Source organism: Polypterus senegalus, chromosome 2, assembly GCF_016835505.1.
Source record: "Polypterus senegalus isolate Bchr_013 chromosome 2, ASM1683550v1, whole genome shotgun sequence".
Classification (NCBI taxonomy): domain Eukaryota; kingdom Metazoa; phylum Chordata; class Cladistia; order Polypteriformes; family Polypteridae; genus Polypterus; species Polypterus senegalus.
The window spans coordinates 55,463,725-55,486,826 of NC_053155.1; the positions used below are offsets into that span (position 1 = coordinate 55,463,725).

The following is a 23,102-nucleotide window of genomic DNA, read 5'->3' on the forward strand; positions in this document are numbered from 1 at the left end:
ATTCATTCCGTGACCGAGCTCGTAAATCAAAATGCTCGTATCTCAAATCAATTTTTCCTATTGAAATTAATTGAAATGAAATTAATTCGTGCCAGCCCCCAAAAAACCACCCCAATTTTTTGTTAAATGTTTTCAACATAAGACAAATGTATTTACAATGAACAAATATTGTATACAAACAAAATAAAACCTAATACATAAAAGAGAATCTCAAGAAATAAACAGATGTTGGCGAAGCCGATTAGCGTATTGTAATGTTTTTTCTTTCACTTTTGCTTAACTTAATTTTCTTCTTCACTAGTTTTTTTTCTTTTTTGCCACGCTTTCCTCACTTTCATTCTCAAGGCATTTCAATAGAAACCTGTCCAAGGAGCTTTGTTTAGTCCTCCCCTTTAGAATGTTTCTAAAATGAGTTAGGCAAGTGTCATTAAATAGGAACGCTGCACTATCAATTGTAACTTTTTCAGGGTTTCTTTTCAATAAAGTCAAGCATTAGGCAAGTGTAATAAAATAGCGCCGCTGCACTATCAGTTGTAACTTTTTCAGGGTGTTTCTTTTCTTTAAAGTTCAAAACTTTTTCCCACATTGCAAACACTTCCTTTATCTCACTTTATGAGGTAACCTCCTCTGCCTCTTCCGCGATACCGATCTCCTGCAGAACCTCCATATATTGCCGCGTTTGTAGTTCGGTCAACTCCTCTGTCGTCAGTTCCTCGGAATGTGAGGCGACGAGCACTTTGATGGCTCGTATTTCAAATTTTGGCTCGTAACTCAAGGCAAAAAATCGACCTAGTGAGGGCTTGTATCTCAAAAAACGCATACATTGGGGCACTCGTATCTCAAGGTACCACTGTATTTGTATTTAGGTTTCGTTTGAGTATATACTACTTGGAACATCAAAGATCAGAGCTTTTCAAAGAAGAAATGATTAAGACTGTATGAGATGAAACGAAAAAGCCATTATCACGTCCAATAATTTTACTGTACAACATATAAAATTAAAGAACAGCAGATTCAGAAAATGCTTAGACTGTAATAATATATTTGTGCTTCTAGCTTGTTGGATCAATATAATGTGATGGTTACAATTTCATCTGAATTTAAATACGTTCTCATGTGTACATATGCCTATCTTTCTCCTAATACACATATACAGTAAAGCACAAGTGAAATTTCAGTCTAGCAATTTATACAAAAAATAACAGAACCAATTAAACATCTACACATTGTTAATTGTTTCATGATGGATCAGGTTCTGGCGCTGCCAACTCATGGATTAAACATCATGGTTAAAATCTTGTGCGTGGTAGCGGTCTTTAAAGAATTTGTATTTTCTCCCTGTGTTTCAAGTTTTATCTGAGTATTACTTGTTTCCATCTTAGACACTAAAAATGTATTGTTCTGCGTTTTGTAAATTACATATTGTGTGCATGGGTATGTGCATGAGTGGGCTCTGTGTCTGAAATAAACCTTGAACTGGATCAAAGGGTTTGAGAAATTATTACTAGATTAGAAGTCAGCATTGCAATTTAATATTATTCTGTTTCAGAAAAAGACCATTGGACCTCCTTTTGGCATGTTGGTCGGAAGAAGTCTTTATGTGAAAGACAGACCAACACCATCTGACGCTACTCATGTTCTGAAATGTCCAAAAGTACTTGAGACACGCCAGTTTATCCAATATGAGCCAATCAGCAACACATTACGACAGCAACTAGAGCAGTCTCTAAAGGTAAGCACCCTGAAATACGTTTATAAGGGTGTCATGGTTTACATTCTGCAGTCTGTTATTTTCCCAGTTAAATTATAAATGTAGACATTCTACAATGAATCAGGTGTTGTGTTTCTCCTAAAAACTATGTAGTGATATTCTAAAAAATAGCAAATATTTTTTTATACAAAGGTGCTTCATACAAATTCAATGTCTTTGAGCTCTTATCATTTACATAGTAAGTCAGAAATAAGCCACAATGTTGGGGGACATGAATCAAGAGTTCCAAAAGATGGAGCCCATTCTCCACTGCATTCTGTAGTGACTCTAAAATCAGAACATTTCTCAATTTACAAAGTACTCCCCATTTAATGTATTTACTTTTACAGTGGATAAATTAGCAGTCTAATGCAGCTCTATGGCAAGGTGGTGTTATGTTATGCACTGTATTTATAATTGTTAAGATTGAATTGATTTATGTGTGACAGCATATTTTTGAATTACATCTTTTTATGTTGCTTTTCTTAATTTTTTGAGGAATGTATCACCAACATTTTGAAAAAACAACAAGAATATGATGAACTTATGGTTAAAGAACCCAGAACAGAAGAGGAAAAGGTCCATGCTGCAGACCTGCTGAAGCTTGTTCTGGTAAGAATAAAGAAGTGACCACAATATAAGTGTATACCGCTCATCATCATCACAGCCTTCTGCCTCATTGTCGGTGAATCATTCTATTTTGTATACTGTAGTGCCATTCAGTTCACTATATTTTTGTGTAGTGATCTTCGCTGAGTGCATGCACAGGGTAGGTACTGTGACAAGTTCTTAGGTAAACTGCAAGTATACATTTTACAAGTTGCTACATACATGTTCAGTATGCATGAAGATACCAACTTGTTTAAATATACTGTAAAACAAAATAATTAAAAACTGATTAACATAAATTATAAACCAACGATATCTGTCTATTAATTAATTGTTGAACTATGGCCAGTTTTTTCAGCTTAAGGGTGAATAACATACTCAGGGAAATCAATGGAAATTAAGGGGAAGTGCATTTAAGACTGAAGCCAGGAAGTACTTCTTTATCGTTGTGGGATTGTGGAACAAACTACTGAGACACGTAGTTGAAGCAGAGACCTTGACAATCTTTAAGAAGAATATGGATGAGTTATTGGTACAGCTTAGATATTAGCTAAACAAACAAGCTTGATGGACTGAATGGTCTCCTCTCGTTTGTCAGATTTCTTATGTTTATTATGTTTCTGATGGCAACAGAGAAGAAGAAAACAAAAACTCCAGTCAGCAGCATGTCTGCAGAATTTAAACCACTGGGGGGTCCATAGTCAGTTTTAAGAAAGAAAGTTAAAGAAACATTCAGACACATGATAAAATCCTTTACTAAGCAAATAAGTTTACAATATATTCACAAATACAGTACAGGTATACAATCTGATCAGTACTGTAAAATCAACATAGCAAATTGAAAAAGTGAAAAATAACAGTCTTTTGGAGGAAAAATTCTGAGTTAATTTTATTTTACTCTCATTAGTATACAAATTCTAGGCTGCAACATAAATAAAAATAATTCAGTTTGTCCATATTGGACAGTTTATCATTGACAACACTTATTGACAAAGTTTAGAGATTCTTGATTGATATTGGAAGATTCAGCAGCAGAGGACCACAGAAATGCTTGTATTTAACAGAAACATTAAACATTAAAAGTCAAACACTTCTGAGGAGTCTGGTTTTTGAATGGTTGCTGAAATTCATTGTACGCTGCTTTGGAATTTATTTTTTTTGGAAACTAGATGTGTACTAGAGGAATGAAGGTCAGTAGGAACAAGACAGATTACATGTGTGTGAATGAGATGGAGGTCAGTGGAATGGTGAGTATATAAGGAGTAGAGCTGGCGAAGGTGGATGAGTTTTAATACATGAAATCAACAGTACAGAGTAATGGGGATTGTGGAAGAGAGGTGAAAAAGAGAGTGCAGGCAGGGTGGAATGAGTGGAGAACAGTGTCAGGAGTGATTTGTGACAGACGAATATAAGCAACAGTGAAAGGGAAGATCTACAGGACGGTAGTGAGACCATCTATGATATATGGGTTGGAGATGGTGGCACTGACCAGAAAGCAGGAGACAGAGCTGGAGGTGGCAGACTTAAAGATGCTAAGATTTGCATTGTGGGCGAAGAGGATGGACAGGATTAGGAACAAGTACATTAGAGGGTCCGCTCAGGTTGGAAGGTTGGGAGGCAAAATCAGAGAGGCGAGATTGGGTTGGTTTGGACATGTGCAGAGGAGATATGCAAGAAATGCAGGTGATAGATGTAACAGATCAAGATGCAGAGAATAGAAAGATATGGAAGAAGGTGATCCGCTGTGGCAACCCCTAACAGGAGCAGCCGAAAGAAGAAGAATAAAAAGCAGGGGTACTGAAAGTTGCCTTGGGTAGAGACACAAACTAAATTTTAGAATAATACACAGCTTAAGATGTACTCCTGTATAAAAGAAAAATCTTTACAAAATTTGGTGGAAATAAGTTCAACAGTGTGGATTTGTAAATGGACAAACACAAGCAGGGATATTTTGGGTGTGTGCGCCGAATATGTTTTTTTATGGTCCTCCCCTGTACAAGTGGGTAATCTGAGCAAAAACTGAAAGGAGTTGCTGGTTCAACATTGTGGATGTATGCACTTTGACACAAACCTGAAATTTTGGTGGTTTCTTGGAGAGATCATTTAGTATCAGACTAATCTGCTGTGCTGTACAGTCCTGGACAAGTTATCAGTTGTTTGAAATCTACACCACTGGTAGATGATTTCCTTACAGTGAAATGACTAATTTCAAATAATTTGGTAATCTTTGTCAGACCCAAAGGTGTTTACAACCTTCTTTTTAAGTGCCTTAGAGAGCTCTTTTTAGCCTTGGCATGGTGAAACCAGAAACATAAATAGTCAAGAGAACACCAGACTGTAGATATCTGTAGCTTAAAAAAGATAGTTGGGTCCACCTGCATACTCCCTAAGAAGGTTCAGATCACTGACACCTAATCTTGAAGTGGTGATAAATATAGGAGGGTATTTTACTTCCATGTGACAAATCTGCAGTTTTGTTCATTGAACAGTATAAGAATGACTACGTCATGTCAATTTTATGGGTCATTTGTTCAAGTACATCACCTTCATCTGTTTGCATGATGATCTAATGCTTGCCTGCCATGGGTTGTATTTAGTTTTTCATGTGATTGTAAATGATCAAATTAAATGTTTCTAAAATGTATTTACAGCTTCCTGACTAATCACAAAGTCTCACTTTTAAATTAAAACACAAACTGTAATTGAATATTGTTTGACATTTTCACTGTTTTTTTTCTCCCATTAAAGTCTCTCCCAGATTCTGATGATTCCTTGGAAACTGATGAAAAACACCAAAACCATGGTAAGATAATATTTCCTCAAACATAATTTCTGTAATTAGTAAGTTATTTTGGAGTATTAAAGACTCTGAATAGCATTAAATAAAATTGTGTTATTTAGTATGTTTATTTACTTTTAAAGATTTATTGAAAAATATGTATGAATCAGAATACCCATCTACCACCTCTTTCTGGGTAAGATTCTGCCTTTCATAGATAGATAGATAGATAGATACTTTATTAATCCCAAGGGGAAATTCACATAATCCAGCAGCAGTATACTGATACAAAGAAACAATATTAAATTAAATAGTAATAAAAATGAAAAAAAAAATCATCTAATGCAGCTGGTAGGTTCTGGATTGTTGCAACCCCAAAATATAGGGTGGTCCAGATCTAATTATGCAACTTTTAATGCAATGCAGGAAACAATACAAGACGAAAGAATTGTCTTGTAATATATCTTGTAATAAATGAAAATGGACTTACATTGAATTAATTCACTGGTTTTCCATGTAATGTCCCACTTGTCCTCCATTCAGAGTAATAAACTTAATAAGTTACAGTGTAATGAAAATTGCTTAATTAGATCTGGACCACACTGTAGCTTAAGATGGGCTGATAATGGGTGAATGGATTGATTGTCTGCCTCAGATAGACTCAGTAAATTAAATTAAGTAAATTGTGAATTTCCCCTTGGGATTAATAAAGTATCTATCTATCTATCTATCTATCTATCTATCTATCTATCTATCTATCTATCTAAAGGGCAGGAGTCAGCCCAGAAAAGGATATCAGTCTTTCATGAAAGAAATCCATATGCAGTATATGGTATAGTAAGGTGCAGTAAATACAGTAGACAGTATATTAGTGATGTTATTAAAGTTGTGTTTTCTAAAATATAATTTTACAGGCAATGATCAAACAAGGGGCAGCACAATTATTCAGCAGCATTGCTGCCTCACATCTCCAGAATCTTGGGTTTGAACCCCAGGCGAGTCACATTCTGTGTGGAGTTTGCATGCTTTACTTGTTTCTGAATGGCTTTTCCTCCAGGTAGTGTGGTTTTCATCTCACACCCCATAGACCTGTATGCAAAGTAAAGTCGCCCTTTTTGAGTGAGTATTGCTGACAATGGTTTAGTACCCTATCCAGACTCTAATCCCAATAACCCTGAATTATATTAAGCAGGTTCAAAAATGAAGACACAAATAAATGACAGAGCATTTAAACTGTACAGTTGTATAAAAATGAATAGCATTCAAAAATCATTTAGTGGGGGAATTCACTTACACTGACAAAAGAGTTTGTGTTAATATCCCAAATAGTTTTTTAAAGCTTTGTTTGGATTTGTTAATACGAGTAATTTGCATTTGTTCTTGGACAGCATGTTGGTTCAGTGGTTAGCAGTGTTGACTTAAACTTTACCTCCAGTGACCAGAGTTGATTTCACTGTCTATATGGAGTCTGTACAACATCCCTCTCTTAAGTTTTCTTCCCACAATTTAAATGCAGGCTCAAATTTGTGTTTGTTTGCATGAGTGTGCCTTGCAATAGACTGAGTGGTCTTATCCAGATTGGTTTCTGAATATATGTGGTACTAACATCAACATCTTTAGCTCCCCATGATCCATAATGGTATTTGGATGGATTTGGGAATTTAAAATGATAATTACATAAAAAATAACATCCATCATGTGAAAACAATTAGAAATATGATCACCAATACAAAACAATTGAATGTTATATATATTAAAACTTGTTTTGAACTTGGAATGTTCTGTTTTGGGGGTGCTTGGTATCACACTTTTCCAAAGGCCTGAATTTGATTTTAGCTTGAATTTGTCCATTTCAAGTTAGCATGTTTCCCTGGGTTGATGTGGTCTTTCTCCTAGTGCTCAAAGGTGTGCATGTTAGATTAAATTGCCCATCAGGAGTTAAGTGTAGGTGTGTGTACATGTAATTTTTGATGTACTGGCATCCCATTCTAAATGGATGATCTGCTTTTGTGACATTAAAATTACAGTGATATTGTTGTCACAAAACTTTACCTATACAAATGTTTGAAGCAGGGTTAATTATGCTTTGATGAATTTCATTTGAAAAAAAAATTGATTTGAACGCTTTCTAAGCATCCCTTTACTTCTCTTTATTGTCTATTTTGAGCTCCATTTTCCTTTAAATCTCAGCACACATTACAAGCATTTGTGGAGTCAATTGATGTAGACAGTTCCTTTCATTTGTCTCATATGTTTTCTGTGCACAATGAGTGCTAGTGTTTAACCATATAAGCAGATAAAATGGTGTTTCTTTTCAAATGAATAATTAACATGAGGAAAAATGACTAACAATGCATATCCATAATTTACAATAGTGACAGACGATACCTCAGTGAACCCAGTATGTGCCAGATGTATGGTATAGAGAAGTATCCAGCTTTAATGGACCCCAACTTCAATATCAGTTTTTCTGTCTCATTGTGCCATGTCCAATGTAGTTGGTGACTTGGTCCCAGGTAATTACATTTTCACAAAAAAAAAAAAAATACCTTTAAGCAGTCCATAACAGTAAATCAGGACAGTGTGTTCTGTGGATCTTTTCTTTACACATACCATGAATAAACTCCCAAGGACCCTTTAGTCTGGAAGCAGCATGGTATAAAATGCAATGGGCTTTGAGTATTTAGCTGACATTCTGCAAAGGAACTGGACAGTAAATCAGGTATAGGCAAGCAGTTAGTGACTTTTTTCCTTTTCACACTTTCAGATGAAAGTTTGAATAAATTTCAGATGTATTCTAGTTACTTTTTAGTAATTTAAATATGTATTACAGTATTAGTACTGAGGGAGTTTATAACAAACCAAGATGAAAGTATAATTCCAGCCATGCTGAAGATTTTTTTTCCTTTCAATCAGAAAAAGAATAAAGGGTTTTCTTCTTTACTCACCAATTTACCAGAATGGCGTATTATTTTGAATATAGATATTGTCTTAATAAGTAAACAAGGCTCATATTAGCCAAAAAAGTGCTAAATCAAATCCCAGTTAGGACAGTGGGAGTTTCATTAGAAAAAGAAGAAGTAGTCCGACATAGCCCATTCTTTTGTGTACAGTAATTGTCTCACTTGCTGTGACCATTGACAAAAGTGCCTGCCATCCTCCTGTGCTGTTCTTCAGTATCTGGTCTGGGAGTCATATGAGAACAAGGAGCAGGTCCCCTGATCTCCTTCTGGACATCCGTGGATCTCTGTGGCCCCTACAGCTTTACTGTCAAACTTAAGGGCGGTGTATGGTGCAACAGAAATTTATATCTGTCCTGTAAAGGAAGCAAAACTATCTCTGAGGTATCTTAGCTCTTCAAATCCCTTTTCTAGGAGGGAGAGTGAACTGTGACACTATCTATTTTAAAAATCTGCTTGATCTATCCTGACAGCAATGGGCTCAAATTATGAATCATCTCTGCGTAAAGTGTGCATTGAAGAGCACACATTCACATATCAGACTAATCTGGATTTGCCGCATATCCTAACAGCATGTACTTGGAGTACTGGGAGGAGACAATAGTCTCTATAGAAAGCTCACTGAGACACTGGAAATGTTTCGAAATCCACACAAAATATACACTAACCTAGAAGTAAACTGGGGACCAAGAGTTGTGAGACAGCAACGTAACACTGCACACACTGACATCCTATATACTTTATTTTATTATTTACATTTTCTATAAATGTTGTTAGGTTTTTTTTGGCAAAATCATGTAATAAAAAAAACTCTTATGCTTGTTATTTTGCAGTTGATATTGTTAAAGTCTATGAACAAGCAGTTGCACCTCGTCCCAAAACCCCTCCTGAACGGGCCGCACCTAAAAGTACAGCAGAAGGCTGGGAAAGAGAAAGGTATGATAGCTTAAAAAACTAATGGACAAATGAGTTAGGCTGGTTTAAATTGAGGCTTGTCACCTTAAGAGTTGTCATTGAAAACGCAAGTAAAAAAGATAACTACACAGATCATATACTTAAATGGGGAAGCATTCTTTTGAAGTTGATATTTACAGTCAAGAAGAAGCACAATGATTTATGAGACAATATGCACTAACTTGTCTTTTAAATATGGAAGAAATTGCAGATCCTATACAGACTTTTATAGCAGAGGCTTCTGAAGGTGTAGATCAAGTCCATGTCTGGAGAATATAGAGAAAATGATATTTTTTTGGAATTATTTCCATGCATTACTGCGTTAACTAATGTGTTATATATCTATTGTTGTTTAAATTTTCATTTATATCCAGAAAATATCCATCCATTATCCAACCCGCTATATCCTAACTACAGAGTCATGGGGGTCTGCCGGAGCCGATACCCAGAAAATATTTTGGTTTTTAAATATATTACAGCGACAGCATGGTGGCGCAGCGGGTAGCGCTGCTGCGTCGCAGTTAGGAGACCTGGGCTTGCTTCCTGGGTCCTCCCTGCATGGAGTTTGCATGTTCTCCCCGTGTCTGCGTGTATTTCCTTTGGTTGCTCCGGTTTCCTCCCACAGTCCAAAGACATGCAGGTTAGGTGGATTGGCAATTCTAAATTGGCCCTAGTGTGTGCTTGGTGTGTTTGTGTGTGTCCTGCGGTGGGTTGGCACCCTGCCCAGGATTGGTTCCTGCCTTGTGCCCTGTGTTGGCTGGGATTGGCTCCAGCAGACCCCTGTGTTCGGATTCAGTGGGTTGGAAGATGGATGGATGGATGGAATCCCATGTGATCAGGGAGGGAGTACATAAACTCTGCTAATAAATCTTATTTTTATGAATGTCACCAATTGAATTTCATGCAGCTGACTTTGGTCACAAAGCAGGAACCAACCCTTGATGGTACATTTTCCCAACACAAATAACAATTATAAATGTCTAAATAAAAATCAAGCCAACCAATGTATTAATCTCAAAGTCAATATGGAAGTGTGTAGCTTTGGTCCACTGGTTTTTATCACATTTTTACATGTTGTTGTATTCTTTTTGATGATCGAGAGAAGTGGTTCCCAGCTTCAGTCCTGGGATACTACTATGACTACAGATTTTGATTCTGACCAGTTTCACAAATCAATGAGTCATTCTTACATTGAATTGACTTGTTTAATTAACTTACTTTTATCATCTCTTGTGTTGCATAAAAAAGAGTACTAGTATGATGTTAAAATTTTGTAGAAATTCAGAAATGTGTTTTTTTCAATAGCTTTAAACACTTAACTTTCTTTCTGTGGTGTTTGCTCCATTAAATTATATCCAAATGCTGACAATCTGTGTTAAGTTGAATGCTAAAAGGAAGCAAATAAATGTATGTGCTGATTTATACTGAGTTCATATTTTATTTGATTTCTTCCTTATTTGCATGCATTCCTTTTAGATCACAAAAGATAAAATGTAGTATTAGACAAAAACAGAACATTATCACTAGAAGAAAAATAGTCAATTGAGCCCACTCCAGGTTAAATACGCACTTTTTTGCCTACCATTAAGTAAGAGCAAATCAAAGTTGCAAATGAATTATATGGATGCAATTGCAAAGTAATGAGATTAGCATAGGTGTCATCTTTGGGGGCACTGGGTCAGATGATCCTTCAATCCTAAAGTTCGGGAGGTGATGTCCCCCACTTTTGGAGGGATGTTAGAGGAAGTCACACTTGGTAAATTCCAGATGTCTATAACAGATGTGTTTGTGTCAATACGTTGCTATAGGAAGATCTGCACTTGACCTGTCAACCTCACAGGTAGCTTATGGTGAAAGCAAAATGAAAGCCTTACCAAAGTAGCCTCACAAACCATAAACATATAAATTTAATATAGGTCCTTGAAATAAACTGACCAGTCCAATGTCATTACAAAATTTGATGCAATTAAACTAGAACGATCATCTTTAAGTGCTGACCTATGTTTCCTATTTTCAGTGTATGTAGAGAACACTTTTAACACTACAGTATCTACAGTTTTTAAGCTAACTATAGTGAACATTTTAGTAAACCGGGGCAAATGTGAGCAGTGTCATCAGTTAGTTCATACATAATAGTGAACAACAGAGGATGATATTTGCCAAGTTTTAATGCAGGCTTTAATGTAAGTTTTTAGCAGTGCATTCAAAGCCTATAGATACAGTCATGCTGTTGTGTTGATCATTTAGCTTTATTTTGCAAAGTCTGTGTCCCTTATTCTACTCAGGTTGGAGGATGATGATATTGTTGTTGTGGATTAGTTGTTTTCATTTTAAGAAAAATTAAGCAAAGAATGTGGTATGTTTTAGAAAAACTGCAATACCCAGAAAAAAGCTGATACTGACACAAGGAGAACTTGTGAACTCTACAGAGACATCATCCACTTTGGCATATAAACCCAGGAGTTATTACTGCATAATTATAAATAATTTTGTTTATAAGTAATCATCATAATTAACCTAAGCAAAACCTTAAATAATTGTTCAGGAAGATGCAAAACACACATTTTTAAATAAACAGGAATTGAGAATACACCCATGAGCAGCCACCATTCCACATTCATTTAAGTAATGTGCCAGTAGATACCTTGTGACCGATTGCAGTTTAAGTTTATTCCTTCTGTACCCCACACACTGAATGAAGCAGACATGAGTGTGTGAAATGAACAGGTAAACACTTTAGTATTTCATCTTCTGTTGAACTGGTTTGTGTGGTGTGCACGTGGAGTTATATGATTTTGTACCAGTTTGGCTTAACAATGTATGTTTGGTTTTCTTTTTACACAAAGCATCACAATTTCTATTTTGTTTCTTTTTCCCTGAACATGCAGCAAAAATGGAATAAAACAGGTATCCAAGTATGCTGTCATGTTAGAACATATCAGGTAACTTGTACAACAAAGTAAACAGAATAGCAAAACAGTCCATTTTTTAATATATTCCATTATATAGCAATACCTCAATGTTTGCTGCTTACATCTTAAACTGTTATTTTTTAGGAGTACCTTATCTATCCTGCATCAGTATTAGATAAGAAAAATAAACTTACTGTTAGTTTATCTTTAATATGTTTTTTTTAGGTTGAGTCACCTTCTTTACTATCTAAGTCTAATAAAATCCCTGATTTACACTTATTACATGAATGAATGTATATTTAGCACCAATTCATATTTTAGAACCCCTATGAAACTCATCCATCCATCCATTATCCAACCTTCTATATCCTAATGCAGGATCACGGGAGTCTGCTGGAGTCAATTCCTGCCAACACAGGGTAACGGCAGGAACAGTAATTTGTAACAACTAAGAGATGGCAAGCAAGCCAAGATACGGGACACTGCAGTTAGTCTCATTCTAAGATCTTTTGAGTTATCTGTCTGGACAATCTCCCTGGAAAATTTGTTTGTTTCTTGAGTTTCCAGAGCTAATGTATCAGTGGATTTGATTGGTCTTTTCACACTCCATGCAAACTTCTGTCTTTTCAACCATTCCCAACTGTCACTGTCATCAAGAGGAAATCAGAAGGCTGGGTCATGTTCTGTCATGGTTTACGTCTTACTCCGAGCTTTCAAGTGACCTTTTTGGGCTGATTAAATGGAAACGTGATGTGACAAATTTCTGGAAAAATGACAAACTTACCCTTTAAGGCTTCTGAAACTCCCTTTGCTTTGCTGTTTTGCCTGGGCCTATATTTCCACATGGAGTAGATGAACCAGACCAGAACACATTTAATTAAATAAGTAACTCCATACCTAACAAGATGCCTTTTGATAGAAATTTTTTAAATGAAGTCAGGAAAGTTAATTTTAAGTTTTACAATAACAAATAACTTGTGAATTGGATGCAAATAATAATAGTAGTTTAAAAGTTATTTTATACAAATATGAGAGAATATTTCCTCTCACAGAAAACTGAAGATGACAATATGGACGATAGCATCAAGTAGCAGCTTTCTGGTCTTTATATATAAAGTATTTATGTATTAACAACCTTTTGGGGGTGCAAAGTCTTGTTATTTCCTTACAGTATATTTATATTTCATGGGTATAAACTAATGTAATTAAATATGAAGTTTGATTTCCAACATTAAGCATTTTAAAACCAACATTGTTTTGTGGCATTTGTTCTATGATTTTTTTTAGCAAAAAGAAAACAATATAGATTATTTGCATATTTTATTTAAGACATTGGTTTATCTTACAGTATTTGGAAATGCTTTATTACTTTATTAGTTAAATAATCACATGTAAACCATATAATTTAGACAGGACGTGTTTGAAGAAAAGCTATACAGAGAATCAATGAAGACTAAAACCATCCCTCCATACTTCCAGTCAGAAATGGGAAAGGCTTTTTTGATGACACAGGTAATCAAATGAAAGATATCTGTACATTTGAACAAAAGTATTTGTGATATTATTATGATACAGGCAAAGGCCCTACAACCACCCAATGTTTAACTTAACAAGCTGCAATTAATTTGGCAAAATGCCATCATATTGTTTGGAGTCACAATGAACAACAAAGGTAAATGAATTGAATTCCTTATAATAAATAGTTAATTATAAATTAGTGTTTGTAAAATAAAAAATGAACACACACCGGACTAAGTATAAACTGAAAAGAAAAAAATATTTTACCATTAAAAGGAGAGTCTTACTACAGTAGGTGGAAAAAACAGCAGTTAAATAATTAAACTAAATTAATCGGAAACAAAAGTAAACCTACAACTAAATTGCACAAACATAAGCATAGCATAGACATCAATAAAATGAAAACAAAGGAACAGAACTCTCTAGAAAACAGAATGCTAGGTGACAGCAAAAGAAAACAAAAACAAAAATCTAAAACTAGACGGAGAATCAAAACATTAGCAATAGTAAGGCTTAACATGACACGACACGACAAACAGAACAGAACAACGCCTGAACATCTCACTACAAATTGGTTCTACTTTTATAGTTTAGACCATGCATGTATGCACTTGACTAATTACAAAGGAACAGAACTCTCTAGAAAACAGAATGCTAGGTGACAGCAAAAGAAAACAAAAACAAAAATCTAAAACTAGACGGAGAATCAAAACATTAGCAATAGTAAGGCTTAACATGACACGACACGACAAACAGAACAGAACAACGCCTGAACATCTCACTACAAATTGGTTCTACTTTTATAGTTTAGACCATGCATGTATGCACTTGACTAATTAAGTACTAATTAACTTTAGCTCACTTGAAAGACATTTAGGACACAGAGGTTGGAAATAAATTAAAGGGCTTAGTAGCTTGAGCAAATAGTCAAGGTGAGTAATGCCCAAACCAGAATATAAAGCAGAGCTGGCGATATTAAGACAAAAATTGACTAAAAAGAATGAGCTTTAGGAGTTGGACAAGGCAGACCATAACATTGTAATGTCTTTCTTACCTGAACTTTGATAGTGTAATATTAATTACTGCTATGAAAATTAATTTTTGCACTTAAAACTTTATTTTTGATAATGTGATTGTAGAGTAAAGTGTCACAAATTCAAAGGCAGCAGCCATAATTACTGCACATATTTATCAGCTCTGCACAGACTAAATTAATTCAGAAATATATAGTATAAAGCCCTAGTGCCTAACTGCTCCTAAAGCTCTAATATGACAGACCCTCAAAGTTGCCATGTTGCTCTTTATACAGTTATACTACAGGATTCTTACTGTATGTAGAATTAAATCCCATGCATTTCCTTGTTACAAGCTTACAGTGTTGCATTAAGTGACTTGTGCAGACTCACCACCAACACTGACGAGGCGCCAGATTCAAACCTAGGATTTTGAATCTTTGAAGCAGCAGCTCACGGAACCACTAACAGCTGCTCATTGTATATAGTTACAAATATAATCTAACTACAAAATAACACTCAATAAAAAGTACCATGTCTGTTAAAACCAGCAGAAAAACACAACACTGACTCACCACCAGCGAATGTTTAGAAGCAACAAGAAGGTAAACAAAAATGGGGTGTTAAAAAGCTTTGACAGGCCCTTACAATTGCATATAATATGAATCTCAACAAAAGAAAAAAAAAAAACATCAGTAAAATCCTAGCAATAAAAAACGTAAAGTAAGGATCCTTGCTGTTATAATATCCATGGGGGAGAAGGGTCTGTCTTTGACTGCTTAGTAAGTACAATTTAAACCTCCTTTACCTTGAGATCTTTAAGGAAAATAGTTAAATAATTATACACCATCAAGATCCAGTACTCCTGTTTCTATTTAGTACTTTATAATTTTATGGGTTTGTCCTTCTGCCCATAGTGTAATAAAATGGAGGTTTACAAAGTGCACTGTTCTGTTCTGATCACTCCAGGTATTTGGTTGAGACCCTTACACTTCAATAATTTCATTTATATCTGGTAATACTGCAAAGTATAGCAAAAAGAGCTATGTAGAATTCAACTACAGTAATCTTTTCTTTTGATGATTATTTACCTTATTTTATATATATATATATATATATATATATATATATATATATATATATATATATATATAATGGCATTATTATTATTGTTATTATTATTATTATTATTATAATTATTATTATTATTATTATTATATATTCTGCAATGGAGAAACAGTAAATGGCCAAGTATAGTGCAGCAGACATTCTGCTAAGTATTAAACATCCATGCTTCTATGCTGTGCAGATTCATTTTATTATCTAGCTACATTACAACAACATCATTTATTTATATAGCACATTTAAATACAAATAATGTAGCTCAAAGTGCTGTACATGATGAAGAAAGAGAAAAAAAGACAAAGTCAGAATTAAAATAAGACAACACTAATTAACATATGCTATATATATATATACTAGCAAAATACCCGCGCTTCGCAGCGGAGAAGTAGTGTGTTAAAGAAGAAATGAAAAGAAAAGGAAACATTTTGAAAATAACGTAACCTGATTGTCAATGTAATTGTTTTGTCACTGTTGTGAGTGATGAGTGTTGTTGTCATATATATATATATATATATATATATATATATATTTACACACACACACATAAACATATATATATATACATATCTATACATATACACATATATACATACATATATATATCTACATATATACACACACATATATACACACACATACATACACACAAATACATATATATATATACATATACATACATATCTACATATATACACACACAGCTATTTCGTATCAGTGCAATACGCTGTTTGTTAAAACGGTTGACTCCCGCTCTTACGTGCAATAACAAATCAAATCATTCAGTTGTCTTTGCTCATATGTCATTTTAGAGCTGGACGCCTGGCATCTTTTTTTGGCCACAAGTTCGTTTCTGTTTGGTGTGAGGTTCTGTGTTGTGGAGATTCTCAGGATGGATTGCAGGTGCTCATCAGTGAGGCGACTCCTGTGTGCTGTTTTGTTAGTCTTTATCACTGAGAAGAGCTTCTCACACAGATATGTGCTACCAAACATGCACAAGGTTCGAGCCGCATGTAGACGGACTTTTTTTGTTCTTCAAAGTCACCAAAGCGCCGTGCAAACTCAGTGCGCAATAACTCTAGCTTCGCAATAACTTGCAGCATCATAAGGTAGACTTGATTAACGCGGTAAGTGTTCGGCAAGGCAGCTGAAGCGCTGCATTATGGGATCTGTAGTTTATTGTGTTACCAGCGCTTCATATACCCGGCCATTAATAACAATAATACAGTATATAAAATGATCTCGGGCGGATATAATTACGCCGGGCGGATGTGGCCTGCCCTTGAGTTTGACACATATGGACTAAATAGAACTTGAAAAGATATATTTTTCAAATGTGATCGCGCAATTCAGATAGAGTTGACGCGCACTACAGCCTGCATCCTCCCCTCGCTCTTACTTTTTTACCGCTCATCTAATGAATACACTGAGTATGGCTTTACCAAAACAATCATTGATGGCGAATAAAGTATCCATTATTCGAGTATGTAGATCGGGCTTTATATATACATATATATATACCCGCGTATCGCAGCGGAGAAGTAGTGTGTTAAAAAGCTAGAAAAGAAAAGGGAACATTTTAAAAATAACGTAACATGACTGTCAATATACAGTATTTGTTTTGTGAGTGTTACTGAGTGTTGCTGTCATCAAGGATTTGATTATCATTATTTCTTTCAATCAGGTTCGTATTTGTAGGATGTGTTGTGTTCAAGTTACATTCCGTGTTTGTCAATCATTGTAAAGATGACGGGTTTCATTCATCGATTCGTTTCTTACTGCATCAATAAACAGCTCGTCTTCTTCTTTATCTGAGACCTGACACACTGCATGCACGGGTTTTTTTACACTGTCTTCCTTTAGCGGGACATTGACTTTTTCCACCGTGTGCTTTGTTTCCGCAGTAGCTGGATTTATGAATATGCTTATCAGACGCTTCATATTTTTTGCTGCCTTTTCAATTGTGTAATTCGGTTTTGTTCAGCTCTTTGGAACTGTTGCTTTTTATCTGTGCACTGCGTCAGTTCACGTGAGCCACTCGGTGTACATGCATTGAAGGTTCCCAGCTGTGCTGGTGCCATCTCGTGCTATGTCCATGGCTGTATTTAATGTTACCTTAGTCCTGGCACTTAAAACTTTCTCTCGCAGTTTCGCTGAGTTTGTGTCAAACACCACCCTGACCATCTCATCTTCCTCTCCATAAACACAGTCCTTCACCCGTGAATATTTACCCGTGGCAGTTTGCTATTGGATTGCCGCTGACGGACGGCCTTATATGGGCAGGCACTAAATTACAAACGCCAGCGGCAGCCTGTCTATGAACTTAATTTAAAGTGTAGGTTTACATCGTGCTTTGTTTCCGAAGTAGCAGAACTCATCAGTATGGTTGTATATGTCACTCGCTTGCTGCTTATTGTTTCGCTGCCTTCTCAATTATATAATGCATGTTTTCTTCAGCGCTTTTTTGAGGTCTTCCTGGTTTTCTATGTACTGCGTGATTACGTGGGAGGCGTGATTACAGTAAATGGAGAAAAACTGCTTCCAGTTATGACCATTACGCGTAGAATTTCGATATAAAACCTGCCCAACTTTTGTAAGGAAGCTGCAAGGAATGAACCTGCCAAATTTCAGCCTTCCACCCACACGGGAAGTTGGAGAATTAGTGATGAGTGAGTGAGTGAGTGAGTGAGGGCTTTGCCTTTTATTAGTATAGATATTATATGCATAGCATCTAAGCAGTAATTAACATGCTGCTTTTTTCACATTCTTTCAGATTCCAAATATGGAGTACTTGTCTAAACAGCTTCCTCCATTCCCAAAGAAAAGTGAAACAGAAAACAGATCTGTAACTTCTCCAGCCACTGCTGAATCAGAAACAAGTATGTCCTTCACGAAAAGTAATATTTACTTCCAAAAATTATTTTCCTCCCTTCCTATTATCCTCAATAAGATTGTATACTTGTTTAAGAATTTTGATGTGTTTATATTGCTATTACTGACAGATAACAGAGGATAGATTATATATCTTATATTTTGCAGGTTTAAAGTAAAAATAAAAGTTATGTATTTTTTGTGTGGCAAAGTGTTTGGAGCTGCTCCTTAATAGCTACAGGGGTCCTAGGCTCAGTTCCTGTCCTGATGTATGTGGAGTTACCATGTTCTTCTGGCTTTCTCCTGCATTTCCTGCCGGTAGTGATCAAACACATGCATAGTACTGTATTTATATTGGCTGCTGTGCATTATTTGACTTGAGTAAGACTTGCCAGGACAGATCCCAACTCTTTACAACCATGAAATGGGAAAATGAGTTAAGAAGAAGATTGAGAGATGGGTAAACCATGCAGTTAGTATTTCTTGATTTTCTTGTATGTATGTCAGTCTTCTACCACAAGGAGTCGAAACAGCTGCTATTTTAAATTAATGTCTTTTGCAATGATTTAGTAGAGATCACATCTGTTAATCATATAGATACCACAAAAGACATTAGAATCAGTGTTTCTGTTCATGGATATTTTGGACAAATTATATGTCCACATTAAGATCTTCAATGATCTACTTATGACTGAGTTTGAGCAACACGTGTTCACAAAAATCAGTAACAAGCCAATCATTCTTTCAGTCTTTGAGTTAGGTCATTTTTCATGTGAAAGAATTATTACTAACCACAGGGTATTTACAAGATTAACTTGAACACAATTGTGGAAATTGTGCTTGACATTCACATTTTCATTCACATCAAGAACAAATTCACAAGGTATCACTAAAGCAACTGAAGTGAAATCAGAATTATTTTATGTGATAATATAGAGAATTGTTTTTTAATTCCTCACCAAAATCACATAAGAGTCTAATAATGAAGCATCCATAAAGCTTATCTAAAATAGTAATACATGAATAATGATTTTAATTTTGAAACACACATTTGCAGCTGCAAGACCAATTACTCCATCACCAGTTTATTCCACTACATATCAGGCAACTGCGGAGATTAATCCACCTGCAAAGGCACAAGAGAAAATGGGATCTCCAGGTAAGCTTCAAATAAAATATTTGTCTTACAGTTTCAGATTGTTTGGAGATTAATCAAAATGCCTGTACATATCCCTATACAATTCTACATATAAACAACTGTGGTTGGATTTTACGCCTGGCCACTGACAATGTGGAGTCTGCACATTCTCTTTTATTTTATTTATGTTTTTTTTCCTGGGGACTTTGTCTCCATCCAATTTTACAAATATTTCAAGGAAGTGGAGACAGGTCAATTCCTGTCATTAAAACTGGCTTAGCATGAGTCAGTGTGGGTATGTATCGCTGTGAGTGTGATCTACAAATATAGGCTCTGTCTATGCTTTAATTAATAAAACTTCCTGAATCCAGCACCGGGTGCTAACTCTCTGGTTGGAATAAGTCAGTCAGTCAGTCATTTTCCAATCCGCTACATCCTAACACAGAGTCACGGGGGTCTGCTGGAGCCAGTCCCAGCCAGCACAGGGCAAGGCAGGAATAAACTTGGGCAGGATGCCAGAATAAGTTCTTTTGTAATTGCAGCATGTTACATAACCCGAAACTATATAGATATGATATTAAAAGGTGATACCCTTCCCTTAGTGATACAGCAGTAAGAAAGCACATAGGAGAAATAACCTAGTTTGCTTTAATGACAGTTTACATGGCATAACAGACGAGGAAGCCATGACAAGACCATTACCAAAGTGTGTATAGAGTCTGACATTTTCATCGCTGCATTGAAAGGATTTTCCAGATCAGATGAAAAATCGGCTTCAAAGGTGTGCCAGGCAATGTTCCAAGGCTTTTTACTCCTTCTCCATGTGCAGGCCCCCACTTAGGTAAATCATGCCATTCCAAACAAGGAAAAGAAGATCCAATGTCATGCTGACTCTGACACACAGAAATAGTACAATGCCCATTTCGCAGTTGTCCCTTTCTTGTCTCCTAATGCTTGCCTAGCAGTTCTAAATGATGAGCCCCTGTGTACTAAATCTGGCCTTGTGTTAGCTGTACAGTACATATGAGTGGATTTATAAAATATTTTTTGTATAGACCACAGTGACATATTAAACTTATGTACTTATTACACATCCTAAACTAGCACATTTTTGAGTAATCATTGAACACCCTAAAGCATGTGACAGTGTCTGTCCTCTCACACAATTTGAATGTCTGTGTTGTATTGTGTTAAATTTTCTTTCCTTTCCCTTTTTTGTTATACTTTCTTACCTTTTTTGAAAAATAAGTTATTTGTTTAAAAGGAAAAGGAATCATTGAAATATAAGTTTTAGATTTGAATTATTTAGCACTAAATTTGTTACGTCACCTTTCATAAACAACACTAGAGGTGCTTTACAAACAAGTTTAATAATATATATTAATATTTTTCTCCTGTTGATTAATACAGATGTCCAGAACAACATGCTGCAATTTAGCTAAAACAGACAAAGATTCAGTTAATCCTTTGTAACTCTTTCATTGTGTTTAGACTTTCAATCAAAGCGGCATGAAATGAAGACCGTGCCACCTGATGTTAATGGTGAAGGTGCTTTTCAGAATTCAGTAGTGGATCCTACCAGTCCACTCCGAAAAGAAAAAATAAGATTGCCAGCATCCATGCTTAGTTCTAGACCTGGAAGAGTCATAAACCAAAAGGTACCTACTCAACCGCTATATGTATTGCCTTACAATTTTTTTTGGTGATTTTTTTTATATTTATGAAAACACGAATATTACAATGGCATGCTAATCAGTCAAAGATATAGTAACAGATACATCCATTTACTTCTAAAAGAATACAAAGAGAACAATGGGAAAATAGAACTACGAAGGAAAAACAAAGCAAAACAGGATTCAATTAATCACATTATTCAGGTCCAGCTTTCTAATCTTACTTGTCTGAGTTATTGGGCTTATCAGTTAATGGCAATGGCTGAAACTGTCCAAAAGAGTAACATAACATAAATAGACGTTATATAGAAGTTTTGGCAATTACTGTTCATAAATAATGTTGACTGGAGTAATGTGTCTTTCCAAGGCCTTACCTTTCTTGCTGTTCTGTGTCCCACCAAAAAACACTATAGTCTTTTACACATGGTGTCAACAAAATCCTACCCAGCTGCTTATAGCTTATAGTGTCTGTAAGCAGATGAGGGTGAATGTTCTAAATGTGTACTGAAAGCTAATGTGTTCAGAGGTCATTTAGATGAATGCTTGTATTGACGCTGTCTGTACTTCAGTAGGTGGCCATATAAAGCATAAGGAGATATAGGCTGCTTGGAGTCATCACATAGTCACCTGCCCATAATCAATGCAATACAGAGACTAAACTCTTTTTTTTATTTTATTAAATATACTTTTGTTACAATCTCGATCTATAACAGAAATTTAGACCCAGTTCACAATTTAGTACTACATTTTATTTTTTCAGTTGTCTTAAGGGTTATAACTGCAGATCCAGCAGACTGTATTTGCAGCATACCAATATATATATATATATATATATATATATATATATACTGTATATATATATATATAACCATATGTTTGTATGGTTATTTTTATATATTTTAAGCCCTTATAAACTCTCCCACACTGTTAACATTATTAGAGCCCTCTAGACATGAAATAACACCCTTTAGTCAAAAGTTTAAACTGTGCTACATGACAAAACAGAGATGACAGTTCTTTCTCACAATTAAAAGAATGCAAATATATCTTCTTCTCCTCAGGAGCAGAGAATTTCAGAGAGAGAGAGAGCTTGCAAAGAAAAGCAAACAATCACAAAATCAATACGTGTGCTTTTAAGTTTGCCGCGGCATTTTTTAGAGGAGCGTCAGTATCTTCTAAGCAAACAGCCTCTGTGCAAACAGCCCCTCTGCTCACATCTCCTCCGTCAGGCGCAGAGAACGTCAGAGAGAGAGAGCGAGATTAAAGCAAACCATCAAAAAATCAATAAGTGTGTGTTTGGAAGCACCGCGATAAAGCGGCATTTCTTAGAGGTGCGTTTGTATCCACTAGGCAAACAGCTTCTGTGCAAACAACACCTCTGCTCACAGCCCCTCCGTCAGGCGCAGAGAATGTCAGAGGGTGAAATAGAGGCAGAGACAAGCAAACAATAGAGCTCCGCACGGGAAGCATATCTTATATCATTGAGGAGTTTTATTTAATACATAATACATGCTCTGATTGGGTAGCTTCTAAGCTATCCGCCAATAGCGTCCCTTGTATGAAATCAACAGGGCAAACAAACTGAGGAAGCGTGTAGCATAAATTCAGACCCATTGTCCGCAGAAATCCGCGAACCAGCGAAAAATCTGTGATGTATATTTAGATGTGCTTACATTTAAAATCCGCGATAGAGTGAAGCCGAACGCCAAGCGCGATATAGCGAGGATTACTGTATATATATATATATATATATATATATATATATATAAACACTGGATAACCTTTTCCATATTTTTCTGTTTT

The 23,102-nt window shown here is 35.6% G+C and overlaps 1 protein-coding gene across 1 annotated transcript in view; it reads left to right on the top strand.

Annotated features, from left to right (window-relative positions):
* spag17 (sperm associated antigen 17) overlaps window positions 1-23,102 on the top strand; it is a 164,571-nt gene that overhangs the window by 125,147 nt on the left and 16,322 nt on the right. The window contains exons 36-43 of the mRNA XM_039743723.1: window positions 1,550-1,732; window positions 2,249-2,362; window positions 5,108-5,162; window positions 8,932-9,034; window positions 13,374-13,476; window positions 18,391-18,496; window positions 19,546-19,647; window positions 21,118-21,284. Of these exons, the coding sequence (XP_039599657.1) occupies window positions 1,550-1,732; window positions 2,249-2,362; window positions 5,108-5,162; window positions 8,932-9,034; window positions 13,374-13,476; window positions 18,391-18,496; window positions 19,546-19,647; window positions 21,118-21,284 (933 nt within the window). The remainder of the gene's footprint in view (window positions 1-1,549; window positions 1,733-2,248; window positions 2,363-5,107; window positions 5,163-8,931; window positions 9,035-13,373; window positions 13,477-18,390; window positions 18,497-19,545; window positions 19,648-21,117; window positions 21,285-23,102) is intronic.